Source organism: Nipponia nippon, unplaced genomic scaffold, assembly GCF_047370975.1.
Source record: "Nipponia nippon isolate SJK-2023a ecotype South Korea unplaced genomic scaffold, ASM4737097v1 scaffold_5, whole genome shotgun sequence".
In the NCBI taxonomy this organism is placed as follows: domain Eukaryota; kingdom Metazoa; phylum Chordata; class Aves; order Pelecaniformes; family Threskiornithidae; genus Nipponia; species Nipponia nippon.
The window spans coordinates 48,887,783-48,900,064 of NW_028262369.1; the positions used below are offsets into that span (position 1 = coordinate 48,887,783).

At 41.4% G+C, this 12,282-nt stretch overlaps 1 protein-coding gene across 8 annotated transcripts in view; it reads right to left on the minus strand.

Moving 5' to 3' along the window:
* Positions 1-2,445: 2,445 nt before the first annotated feature.
* Positions 2,446-12,282, minus strand: part of SUCO (SUN domain containing ossification factor) — a 42,648-nt gene continuing 32,811 nt past the window's right edge. For 6 of the 8 annotated variants that reach the window (XM_087732345.1, XM_087732344.1, XM_087732342.1 and 3 more), the window contains 7 exons: positions 10,416-11,582; positions 9,420-9,507; positions 7,895-7,999; positions 6,308-6,462; positions 5,858-5,949; positions 4,572-4,627; positions 2,446-4,401 (listed from right to left, as the gene is read on the minus strand). In XM_087732345.1, coding sequence (XP_087588471.1) covers positions 3,955-4,401; positions 4,572-4,627; positions 5,858-5,949; positions 6,308-6,462; positions 7,895-7,999; positions 9,420-9,507; positions 10,416-11,582 — 2,110 coding nt within the window. In that variant the 3' untranslated portion in view covers positions 2,446-3,954. Of the gene's footprint in view, positions 4,402-4,571; positions 4,628-5,189; positions 5,325-5,857; positions 5,950-6,307; positions 6,463-7,894; positions 8,000-9,419; positions 9,508-10,415; positions 11,583-12,282 lie in introns of those variants that run through there. The other 2 variants (XM_087732343.1, XM_087732348.1) reach the window with 2 other exon arrangements.

The window sequence follows — 12,282 nt, forward strand, 5'->3', positions numbered from 1 at the left end:
ACCACATCTAACGAAGGAAAAACAAGCCTCAAGATGGCAAACAAATTTCTTTTCCATTTCTAGGTCTACAAAGCACAGAGTTAACTTCATCTCCATTCCCTGCCAAAAGCCACACCTCTAATCTGTGACCTAATTAGTGTCTCTAATGAAAAGCAGCACAGGCAAGACCAGTTGCAGCTCCCAGGCCACGTGTCCAATATGAGAGACAGCAGTAAGGCAGCAGAAAGCTCCTTGGTACCTTCTTTTAAAATTACTATTCTTAAATTAGATAAGGGATACGTAAGAAAGATTCATGAGTTTCGCTATCCTTTCCTAAGCTAACACGTTTTATCGAAACAAGTTCTGGGAACACTAATTCTTCTCGAGCTGTCACAAACCCCGGTAATTTCTTCAGCGGTGCCTGCTGCTGTTTGACACTCAGGGTTTCCAGGAGATGAGACACACGCTGCCTGACAGCCTACCCACCGCACTTTTGTGGTCAGGGCTCTATACTTTAATTGTTCCAAATGAAGCGGAACATGTTTGTATCTAATTAGATGAGGCATGCTAAGCTGTTCCATCTTGTTTCATCTCGTGCTGCAAGTTGACAAAAGCAGAAGCCACACAAAGACACCGTACACTTCAGTTCTCTATTTACCAATACCACACACCTGGTCGAGTTTGCATATTTTAAAAATATTGGATTTCCACTCTGATGCTTAGTGCATATAACCTAAATACCTTATTTTGGCAAACACGGCTAATAATTCACTTATACAATGCATACGTTTGTGACTATCCGTCCTCCCATGGAAACATTTGCGTTGCTTAAATGTTTTTTGACCTTGGGCTCAAGACCTGCCCAAGGACTGCAGCGATGCAGTCCTCACCGCTGCGTACGCGCGCTAGGTTCTTGGTATTTCGCACCGACAGCCGTCCAGCCTTATGCAGCAGCACAAGATGGACTAGGCTCTCCCTTTAAGTATCCACAACGCCACAGGAATTTGTCAAGATTTACAAGCTGTCTTCATTAGAAACTATTATCTCTATAGAAAGATTATGACCAATTTGAGAGACTTGATTTCAGAGTGAAGAAACAAGTTTTGAAAGCCAGAGTCTGTGTGACATTAATAAAACTGGAAGTAAAAAATGACTCAAGAGCCCACATGAAAGGATAACATTAAGCAATACGAACTTGACATTAAGAGCCTTTTTTTAAAAAAAAAACAAAGCGGTTACAAATAATTGAAAGCAGCAAGGCAGCAGCAGGCAGAAGCTGTGGTTCGTTCTCCAGTCTACTGCCAGAACAAACATGCTCGCGTTTGCCATAGCACCATCGGCTCAGCAGGTTCCTTCAGATGCTGGGTTTCTCAGTGGCTGAAGCGTAACCTACGCTTTGATTGGAAAGTTTAGACCGAGACGCAGTTGAAATGGCTAGGCAGCGTATTTATGGGAACGTGAAAGTCACTCGTTGGCTGACATACCCCAGCGGCGCCTGTGATAGACGTGCTTCGCTCACGGGAGTCATTGCCGCCAACGGCCATCTCTACTGACCCAGCACAAAAAAAAACAGGCTGACATTTTTCACCATATGACCCCAATTTCTGTTAGCCAGATACTTAAAATACTGGAAAAGTCTGCACTGGGGGCAACGCCTTTGCTCCCCATCACACTGTGTCCCCGTTCCCTGTAGCTGAATTCACACAAGCCCCTGCTGACACAGAGGAGTGCTGCTAATTCCTCAACTGTCACTTCCAAGGGATCTTCAAGGATTGCTCACCAGTGCTGTGGGGTAATCCAGTCCAGGAGGCAAGTGTACGCAGGACAAAGTGAGAAGTTGTCCATTGCAGCAAAACAGAAAATGACGAGAAAGAGAGTTTCTGGCCATCCATGGAACTGCTGCTTCCAGGAAAGGCAACCCTTCCGTGCCCCAGAGCTATATACTCACACTGTGTAGTTGATAAATATATACGGCCACCACCATCTTTGGTCTAATTTCAGTTTTACAAGGAAATTTGCTTTCATCTAACACTTACAGGCCAGCTAAAACCAAGGAAAAATACACCCCACCCCCCCCCGTTAGAGACACGTTTGTCACCTGCATACTGCACGATGACTCATTTGGCCTCATTCTACACCTATCGGCATACTCTAGGTCTGTCAGGCTTCGGTTTGTAGCCAGACAGTGACGATGGGCTGTTTTAAGAATTCGGTCGTGCCCAGCTTCAGCTGATTCTTTTTGACAAGAGCCACCGCTCAGTGATTGCCAGGGCGGCAAAGGAAAGCACACTTCCTTTTCTTTTTTTAAAGAGAGGAACACATCTAGGCTGACAAATAAGTTTGTGAACCCCTTATTTTGGCCCAAAGGACCCCAGTCCTAGTTCTGCACTGAAATTTAAAGACTAGTCCTTCTCAGAAAAGAAATTAAGCCACAAGTTTCATTTTCAAAGGAAAAATGCCAGTAAATTAAAGACAAAGTGTTCAGATTTATTTGGAAATTCACAGTTTCTAATGGCACTACAGCTCTGTAGTTACATACTCTTGTTCCACAACACTGTACGCTGCACTCAGGTGGTGTGTATTTTCCTCATCCAGGTTTGAAACCCTTCTGAATTCACGTTCAACATGTCTGGTTCCTGTGCTCTGACTGGCTAATTGTGCAGATCAACTCCAAAAGTACATCACCTTAAAGTATTCATAAACTAACAAGAAAGCAGCAAAAAAAACCAAAGGCTTTAAATAAGTCACATTACATACAATACCCAGGAAAGGCATTAGATCTGTTAAAAAGGGTACCACTAAAAGTGCTCAATAAGTTAACTTATTTTTTACAATGTGAACCTGTAACACCTGCCAAAAGGAATAACCTTTTGCTCCACTCGCTCAGATACACACTCAACATTTTAGCAATCACACATCCTATAGTATCCAAATATACAATCACAGTCAAAATAAAAAAAACACTTGGATATGAAAATACCAACCATACAAACACTGCACATTTGTTAGCCAATACAAAAGCAAACATTACGGAAATATCCACTTTGAACCAGCCTGACTGGTCAGACTTCAAGGCTTTGCAAACTCAACACACCCAGAGCTCACGCGGCGAACTGCCCAGCTGCACCAGCTCGCCCGCACGTTCTTCAGCTGAGCTTTTTCCCCGAACTCTCAGCACAGAAGCAGTGAGCCTTCCCCATTCACTTCCTTCAGAGAACTACAGCAGGCAATTTAGATAACAATGCGTTCGTCAGCCTAAAATCCCATCGTACGCAGGAAATCCTAAAGAGCAACTGTCATTCACTTAGTACGTCGGCCCACAGCTCTGATTTGTAACTGAAGGTGGAAATAAACGTGATTACCATCCCCAGCGAGATATTTTCCTCAACCGAGTTTGCAAAACCAGAGCCTAGTCAGGCAAGTCCATCTATTAGTATTTTTACAGTATCCAGTCCACATTACTGAGTCCAGCTGAAGGCCAACACATGTCCCTTTACAGCACTGTAGTGTTGCATCTTCAAAAAAAGCTAGAGAAATTACAAAATAAATCAAATGACAAACAATTGTATCTCCCCTCTTCCAGTGGCATTATAAATAGACAAAAGGCACATAAATATGGGAAGGTGCAAGAAATAGGAACAAAGCTAAAGGAAGAGGATTAGGCTTTTATCCCTATTCCACCCAACAAACTGGGTTTCAAAAAATCTCTGCCCCAGGAACTATGAAAAAAAACCTTTATAAAATGAACCCTGCCCTCCCTCCCCCCAAGCTGTTCTCATAGGAAATTATCAGCCTTGTAAAGCTGCAGCTTATAGCCAAGATTGACACAATCCCATCTATTTAAAAAGGCAGAAACCAAATTTCTGAATACTTTCCAATTAGTCGAGCTCTTCGTCTCCCACTATCCTCCCACAGAATACCACAGACTGTTCTCAAACGAACAAACACTCTCCTGTTTGAGAAGTTCAGCTAGTTTTAGATGTGTCCAGAAACTGCCGTGACACCAAGTGTTCCCACTGTTATATCTTTGTTTCCTTTGATTATGTCATGCAGGCTTGGCATTGACCCTGACTTAGTCTGTATTAGAGTTTTTATGAGCTTCCCTTGGTCTGAAACTTTAGACCGTCTTCGTTTTATAGCCCTCTTCTCAGTTTTTGTCTTTTGGGTCTGTCCATTGCACAGACTCGTACACGCTGAAATGCCACAAAAATAGGACTCCTCAGACTGCGATGACGTTTCGGAACTTCCTTCGGATGGAGGACCCTTATACGAAGAGTGATAAACTTCCCCAATGTTAGAGAAGTCCCTCTGGTTCGTAAACGGCTTCCCTCCTTTAATTTCCCCATTGGCTATTGGTTGCAGAGGCTCTGTTGTTGGCTTAATAGTCTCTATTTTTTCACTTTTGTATTTACAACGCTTTTTCTGAAACCAAAAGTAGAAAGAGAAACAGTTAGGTTCTGTAAGGCAAGCAGAGCGTAAAAACCAAGCCTAGGAACCGGCGCAGGGGAGAGCAGCTGAGACATGCACCACCTGCCGGCAGAAACATGCTCAGCTCAGCCTGCCCCGCCCCCCCCCCCTCCCCGCCACCGTACCTTCTTCTCTGGGGAAAACTTCAGGGGTTCTACAATGTACAGGTCCTCTGGATCCACTGTAAGAGAGGGAACATAAATTTAGCAGTCCTGACACTGCCAGCTCTAGAGCGACACCGTTCTAAATAAATAACGGCATAACAAAACATTCCACTTATCACACACATTTTTGCTCCCGTTATAAGTTAATGGAGGTGCAACAGATGAACACAAAGTGAGGTCAACACCGAGGAATTCCTGTATGCTGCCATGGCAGCTGTCAGTGATGTACACTTGACCTCCTGATAGATTAGGCCATAGGAGAGGTGCAGAGAACACCCCTTGGGGAAAAGGAACAATAGTCAGCAGAAGATAGCTTCTACGAAAATGAACTGTTACCAATATAATGGTGTTTAATGTGCAGCCTGCCCATGACAGGACAGATACTAGAAGCATGTGTACCTATCAAGGACACCGATGTTCAGACTGACATGAGACCAGTCTGGCATTCCTCCATCAGCGCTTTGTAAATCATTCTTCCAAGCTGAAGCAGGGGAGAATTCGTAAAAAGCGTGGTTTTGCAAAAAAAATAGTCTACGCCTTAGTTAGTCTCTATTGCAACATGCTCCCAATTCAACTCACGAGTTTTCATGCAGTTTTATTCACAGTACAAAAACCCATGAAGCAAGTTGGCTGCACCCAGAAAAGCAGTGTCAGCTGCATACTTGGTAGTTACTGTCATCTGCAACACTTTTGGTTTTGCGTGATGATGACGGCCTAAGAAATCAAAATTCAGTTGTCCCGAGTGTAACACGAATACTGAGAAGACCAGATCATTCCTCATACCCCAGCCAAGATAAATAGTCTAAATTTTCTTACTACAGTTGATAAATTTCAATCCTAAATATCTGCCAAGTTTCAAAGACAGGCTATCAGGGCTTCTGAGACATAGGGAAGACTTCCCATGGCTAGCATTAAAAAAAAAAAAGCCACTTTCTGCAAGCTTCATGGCTTTGTAGACCTGAATGCCTGCATGGATTGCTACTAACCCCAAGAAAACATCTGTAGAGTATATATGACAGCAAAGACTACATTTAATGTTTTAGCATAATTTAGCACAGTTCTGTGAGTGTCTGGGTAACTTGTTCATGAACCACCTTGTCCTACAGAATGTATACGCGCACTACTATAATCTAGTGTACTTTGACATTAACCTGCAACTCCATTTTCAGACACTGGCAGTAACACATGCACTGTATAGCGCTAATAGAGTAACACCAGAGACTAGATGTATGATACGTGAATAATACCTTCTTTACCAGCTAGCTGAAAAGACTGTGATCTGACCAGTGGAAGAGAAGTTCTTCTTTTCAAATTCATATCATCATAGGAGGAAAAGCATCTAGGAAACAAAATCCACAAAGCTTTTTTAAACACATTTTTCTCAGGACTTCGCCATATGCATTTTCCATTAAGAAACATCTTTGCCAGAACGACAGAATTATTCACTGAGGTGCCCAAGAAAGCCTGGCAAACAGACACAGTGCTACATTTGCAACAACCTATCAAGGCATGCTAAGTGCAGTAGCTCCAAAACGCCCCTAGGAGAGCGTTACTACAGAGCAGTAATGGCTCTTTGCTATCAGTTTTGCGTTTGCAGAAAGAAGACTCAATTAAAGCAGCTGTGCCAGTCCCAGAGGATTTAGGAAATATCAATAAAAGCAGCAAGAACAATTAATTTTCAAATATAAATACCTTACCTTTTGGGGCTAGGGTAGTGATTACTTTTGGGAATTTTTGAGAGGTAATCTTCACAGAACTGAGAAGTGCTTCTGCACCTCTGCACACAAAGCACCAAGCCCAGAATGACACAGAGAACCAGAGAAATCACAAGGTAAGTCTGGCGATCAGAAACCTGGAAGAATTTGATATAGTTGTTAAAGACAAAGAATAATTTAATGATGCTATTAATCTTGTGTTTCAAATCTTAAAATCTTTAAAAGAACACAATAGACATGTTCTCAAGTCACTTTCCTCCAATTTCACTAAACACTTGTCCAAATTTGAGTATTTTTTCAGAGGTTTGATGTAGTCTACTGGCTACAAAGCATTCAAAGAGTGAAGGCTGAAAACCACTACCTGGTAACACAGGACAAGATTTCACTGACTACAGCACTACCATAACTTAAAGAAGCAGCTGCCCCTTGCAAAGAGCATTCAAACCTATCTGAAAGTAATATACTTCCATAAGAAAGTGTACTAGAAAGTAACTTCTCTGCTTTACAGTTGACATGGATGTAATATTATCTCAATTTTACGTGATGCTTTTCATCAGCTGACATTGCAGTACTTCACAGAATAAATACCATTATATTCACTTGATTCAATGGGTTTCATCTTTCTGACTACTCTTCCATTTCACAACGTAGCAGAACGATTTTTTTCAAGTATGTTCACTTCTGAAGATTGACAGATGAAGCTTATTAGAATTATACAGCAGCTGAAATCCAAGAGTATTTTGCAGATAATGTTTAAAAAAATGAACTGCACAGTTGCTGGAGAATGTAAACATCTGAGAGAACATGTTCCTAATATTGTTGCCAAGATTCCCTAATCTCAAAAGATCACAATAGCCAGAGGGGAAAGGAGAAGGGTGCCTTAGCCATACGAGCCTCCCATTCAGTAGCTAAGAGTGCAACCCTCCACATACTCGTCTGTTATTACAGCCCAGTTCTCACACTGGCCAGTACGCTCTTGCACACTAAACCTGCTATGGCAAGAGTCTGTTAATATTTAAGTGGGCAATATAAGTGCTGGACACTGCAAAGCATCCCGTTTTACTGAAGCTGTATAACAAAGCCAACTCATCATATAACGCAGCAAGTGCCAGAAAAGTTCTGGAAGCGTGAACTTTACCATTCCCTCTGACACAGGTCAAACATTCTATATGGGCAACAAATCCCATTATTGCCATTTCAAAGTCAGTGGTTAGTCTAATTTCATCAAGAATCATTTCACAGAACAATACCAATTCCAATGCACTACGGGAAGGCTGAGATATTAAGTTATTCTAAGTCTTATCTTTATCCCTAGCTCCAACTACAATCATGGGGCTAGTAGGGCTGTAGTAGAAATTATTACCAATCTTGCTGTGTACAATACAGCTCAAGCTACTCAAGCTTTCCTCCCCTCCCCTGGCCAGCTGTTAAAGTAGGCTGAAAGCAACACTACAGACAACTTCTCAGATGAAAAGCTTCGTGTAAACACTCCAGGCCTCTTCAAATTGAGATATGTTTATGCATCTGTTTCCTTTGAGTTCTCATGCCATATTGCTGAACTATAATTACCTCACGTTTTAATTCCGCCACAGTTGTTGACAGATTAGAAACTAGCTGCGTCATGTTGGTGAGCTGTGCTTGTAACAGCTGGATGGCTTCTGTTTGCCGCTGATCCTGTATTAAAGAAAGTCATGACCATGCTATTTAGTTGTCAGGTTCCCACTACCATATAGTCTCGCATGTATCGAGTTACCGTTCTGTCTGACACAGCCAGGTATTTGTAGCCATGTGACTTATTCAGCATTGTTTTCAACACAACTTTCATATCACATTTGAAACTGCTTAAGCAGTATTAGTCATATACACACTTAAAAACATCAACATTTTCACTTATCAAATAACGTTTTGTAACATTATGCCAAGGCCATTTCGTTACAGTGACTTCTGCTATCTTCATTAAAGGCAGATTAAGTAGCCAGCTCCATGCAATAACTACCAGGAAGCTGAGCACTGTCGTGTTACAAAATAACACACAGATGACCCAGCACAGCTAAAGTCTGAGGGCTGATGCATTGCTTCTGTTGAGCGATCAGGTAGCCAGCCACTTAATGACAGGAGCCCAAGCCAGCCAGGAACAAGTCCTTTGCAGCTATCATTTCCTTCCCAGAAAGAGCCCTAATAACAAGATTCTTAATCCCATGTGAAATTAAGAAAGGTGAGTAGAATATCAAGGGAGGTTAACCAAGAGGAGCACCTCTGACTGACCAGCATTTCATACTGTTCAAAAAAAAAAAAAAAAAAAGCAGAAAAGAGCATGCATATGATCTCAGGGAAGTTGCTATTTACTTCACTGTTGATGGATGAGCAAACTACAGGCCTGGGACTCCATTTTGGAAATTTTCAGATAGTTTGGGATTAAGTCTGCAATGCCACAGGCACAGTTGCTTTGGTGATTATTCAGCACTGCAGTTTGCACTATATTTCACAGCTGCTCAGGAAAGCTAGGATCGCAGAGCAGGAAAAACCCCTTCAGCTCCCACTTCCTTAAATCACATTTTAAAGAATGAACTAAAGCTTTTATTAAATGCACTACACTTTCGAATGCAAATTTGGCATAAGCCATTATTGTACCCCTCCCCTTTTCTAAAGGCTAGGTCTCTTAAGCAGCATCAGGGCAATCGTCTATCTATACTTTAAATCAGAGATGAAAATAAACAAGTTAAAAAAAACAAGGGGGGTTTTGAGTACATCTACAACCAGGAAACAAGGGTTGGAAATGACCTGGATAACTTTTTCATTGATAAAGACATTTAAGAGTTTTAAGCATTACCAGCCGACAACTGATTTTTTCTTCAAATACAAAATCAGAAAACAGAGCTGGAAATGGCTTTATTCTAAAACAACTGGGAACGTATCTAAAAATTTTATTACAGAGAAAAAAATTGGGAAGTACGGAATGGATGCTTTTAAAAGGCAGACATGCAGCTAATAAAAATCTTCAATTTAAAGAGAATTTCTGCACCTCCTTGCAACTCTTTCTTAAAAGTAAGCTTTCCTAATTAGGAAAACACTTAAGTACTCCAACAAACCATACCTGCTCTTCTGCTATTCTTGAGGTATTCTGAAGTTTTATTATTGTTTTATTGAAAGCCTTCTGCATTTCTTCCATTTGCTTTCGGTACCTAAAACAAAGAGCGTAAAGGTCTGAAGTGCTAGTTCATAAAACTCCTCGGCACTAGATTTGTCTTCAGAAAATACAACTATGCCAGCAGAAAACGTCTCTTTGCCCAAAGAAGTTTTATTTAAATATCAAGTAGTATTTCTTTTAAAGTTTCACACATAAAACAGAGATGTGTGTCTTTTTTTTTTGTGGGTTTTTTCCAAGGTTAAAGTCAAATCTATTTCAACACCTTAGAGCTTAGCGCCAATTTACTGGAATTCACTATGGAGAATTCTCTGCAAACACAACTGCCAGGACAGACAACACAACAGTAAATATAACTAAGAGTCCCTTCCTTGGAACCAATTCTGAAATGGGTACATTTTCTGATTCTCCTATGGCTAAGGAGCACCACAGATATATAACGCTAATATACACCCATCCCTCACAGAAAGTTCTTGGTTCCCTCTCCATGCTCCTTTCTTCAACAAGAGTTATTACAGATAACACGGTAGTTTAAGTGGAAACAATCAATTCAGTAAAGAAAGCATTGTAGATCTGCATCATTCCCTGTAACAGCAACAGCAGGATATGCCCTTTTGTTGAAAGGATTATGGACAGGATTAGTGCTTACATCCTGGCAACACTTTATCCTTCTATAAAAACCCACAGCAATATTCCTCAAAACAAAATAAACGTGATTGTATCTGAAATACAGAAAAAGAACCCCTGTCACCCGCAGACATCTAGGTCTCCAGTAGCCACCTAGGATTAGGTACTTTTCTCAGTTTTCCGTAAAGCTTTATGCTGTGATTTATGTTATACTCTGCTTCCACTGTACTGCTTTCCATATGTGTACGTTCCTTTGTATAGCTGGCTAAAATCATGTTTACATGCGATAAGACTCTTACCAGTCTTCCTCAGACTTACCTCTGACTAAGTTCTTCTAAATAACGGCTGCTGAGAGACATGTTTACTTCTAGGGCTTTTATGCGATTATTAAGGCGCATGAAGACGGACTCCTTTTGATTCGATCCATGAACAAGATTTCCGTTAGCATAGCCTAGATCTGTTGAATTCTGCAATTCAGCGTAGAAGTCTGTAGCTGTTCTCTGTGGTCCCCCAGAGACAGGAATTGCCATTAAAGCTTCTTCAGTTGCCTGATCATCCTCCTTTGTTTCAGTAGATACAGAAGACTCAACAGCAGGCAAAACAGGTTTCTGCACTTCTGGAGTGCTTTCCTTTCCTTCCCCAGCATCGCTGGCTAACACGCCCAGTGTATATTCAGGCTGCAGAACAGTCTCTGTAGGCTTTAAAATCACTGGAGTAGCAGTAGTCTCTCTTGTGCTCATCTCCTTTACCTCAGTGGCCATATTCGTCTCGGAAACTACAGGGTTTTCTTCTGCAACAGAGCTCTCAGCCTTTTCTGTTTCTGCACTGATCTCAGCTATATCCACCTGGGGAGTCACCCTTGGTGCTACCTGGCCTGCATCTTCTTTTGCAGGCTCCAATGCCATGTCTGTTGTTGGCAATGGCTTAACTTCAGAAGTAACTTCTAAGAGGAGGGATTGAGAGACAGTTTGAGGATGGCTTGGTTCCAGTTCAATGGAATCTGTGGTCTCATTACTGATGCCCTCATGGACCACACTGCTGAAGTCAACTGCAACAGCAGGTCCAGATGGTCTCTCAACTTTGCTGTCTAATTGCTCGGGCAGAGGCTCATCTACTGATGTATGTATAGATTCGGTCAGAACCGCCTGTGGCTGCTGACCATCAGCAGAGTAATCTTGTCCTTGTTTACTGTCAGTTTTACTACGCTGCCGATGCATGGCTACTGCAACTGAACACCATTTAAACAGGTATTCTGAAAAGGTGGAAATACAACATGCTGTTGCTATGTCATAGCAGTACTTTTCTGTCTCAAGTTCAAACCATGCCGATGCTTCTTCTTCCTGATCGTCACTGGGCAGCAAGGTTACCGTTGACTGGCTTGTGTCTTCTTCATACTCTTGTACTAGCTGAACAATAGGACTTTCTTTTGTCATATCCACAATTAATTGCTCTTTATCTATTTGTGGAATATCTGTAGTAACAAGTCTACAACAAAGAGTTAAAGACAGGAAGTTACTTCAACAGTTTTACATGCCTGCTCTGGGAGACTGCAAAAGCAGGATCTCTTAGAAAATTAGCAAAGCTTATTCCAGTGACCAAAGACCAGTTTGGATATAGTCAGAAATTCTGTAAGTTAGTATTTTCTCTGGTGTTTTTCAATCCCGATTTGCAAACAAATTATTTCGACCGTTGCTTCTGAAAGAGCAAGCCTTCTCAATCAGATATTGCCCCTTCCCTCACCCCTGAAAAAAGTCACCAGTTCAAATACCAGTAAGTTCTTACATAGCAAGCATCTTACTCTTCTGCTGCAATCTTCAAATGCAAGAATCACAGCCTTCCCACTGACCTTCCTCAGTCTCTCAACAATCAGAGTGCTAGGAAACCATAAACCCACTAAATACAGCACAAGTCATGTCTTAACATTTTAAGAGAGTCTATTATAGAATATTATAGAGTCTCAGCTCTAAGTGGCCAGATCAATTCTAAACAATTGTAATCAACTGGGGGGGAACCACACACACATAATATCTATATACAACTCCTCCTCCCAACCTAATTCCATATCTTTGCATACGTATTTTCATCAAGGAAAGCCTAGCAAAAAAATATGAGCTTCTAAAACAGAATTTTTGTCAATACAATAACTGAAGTTTCAGCAATACAACTTACATTCCTAATTAGTCTC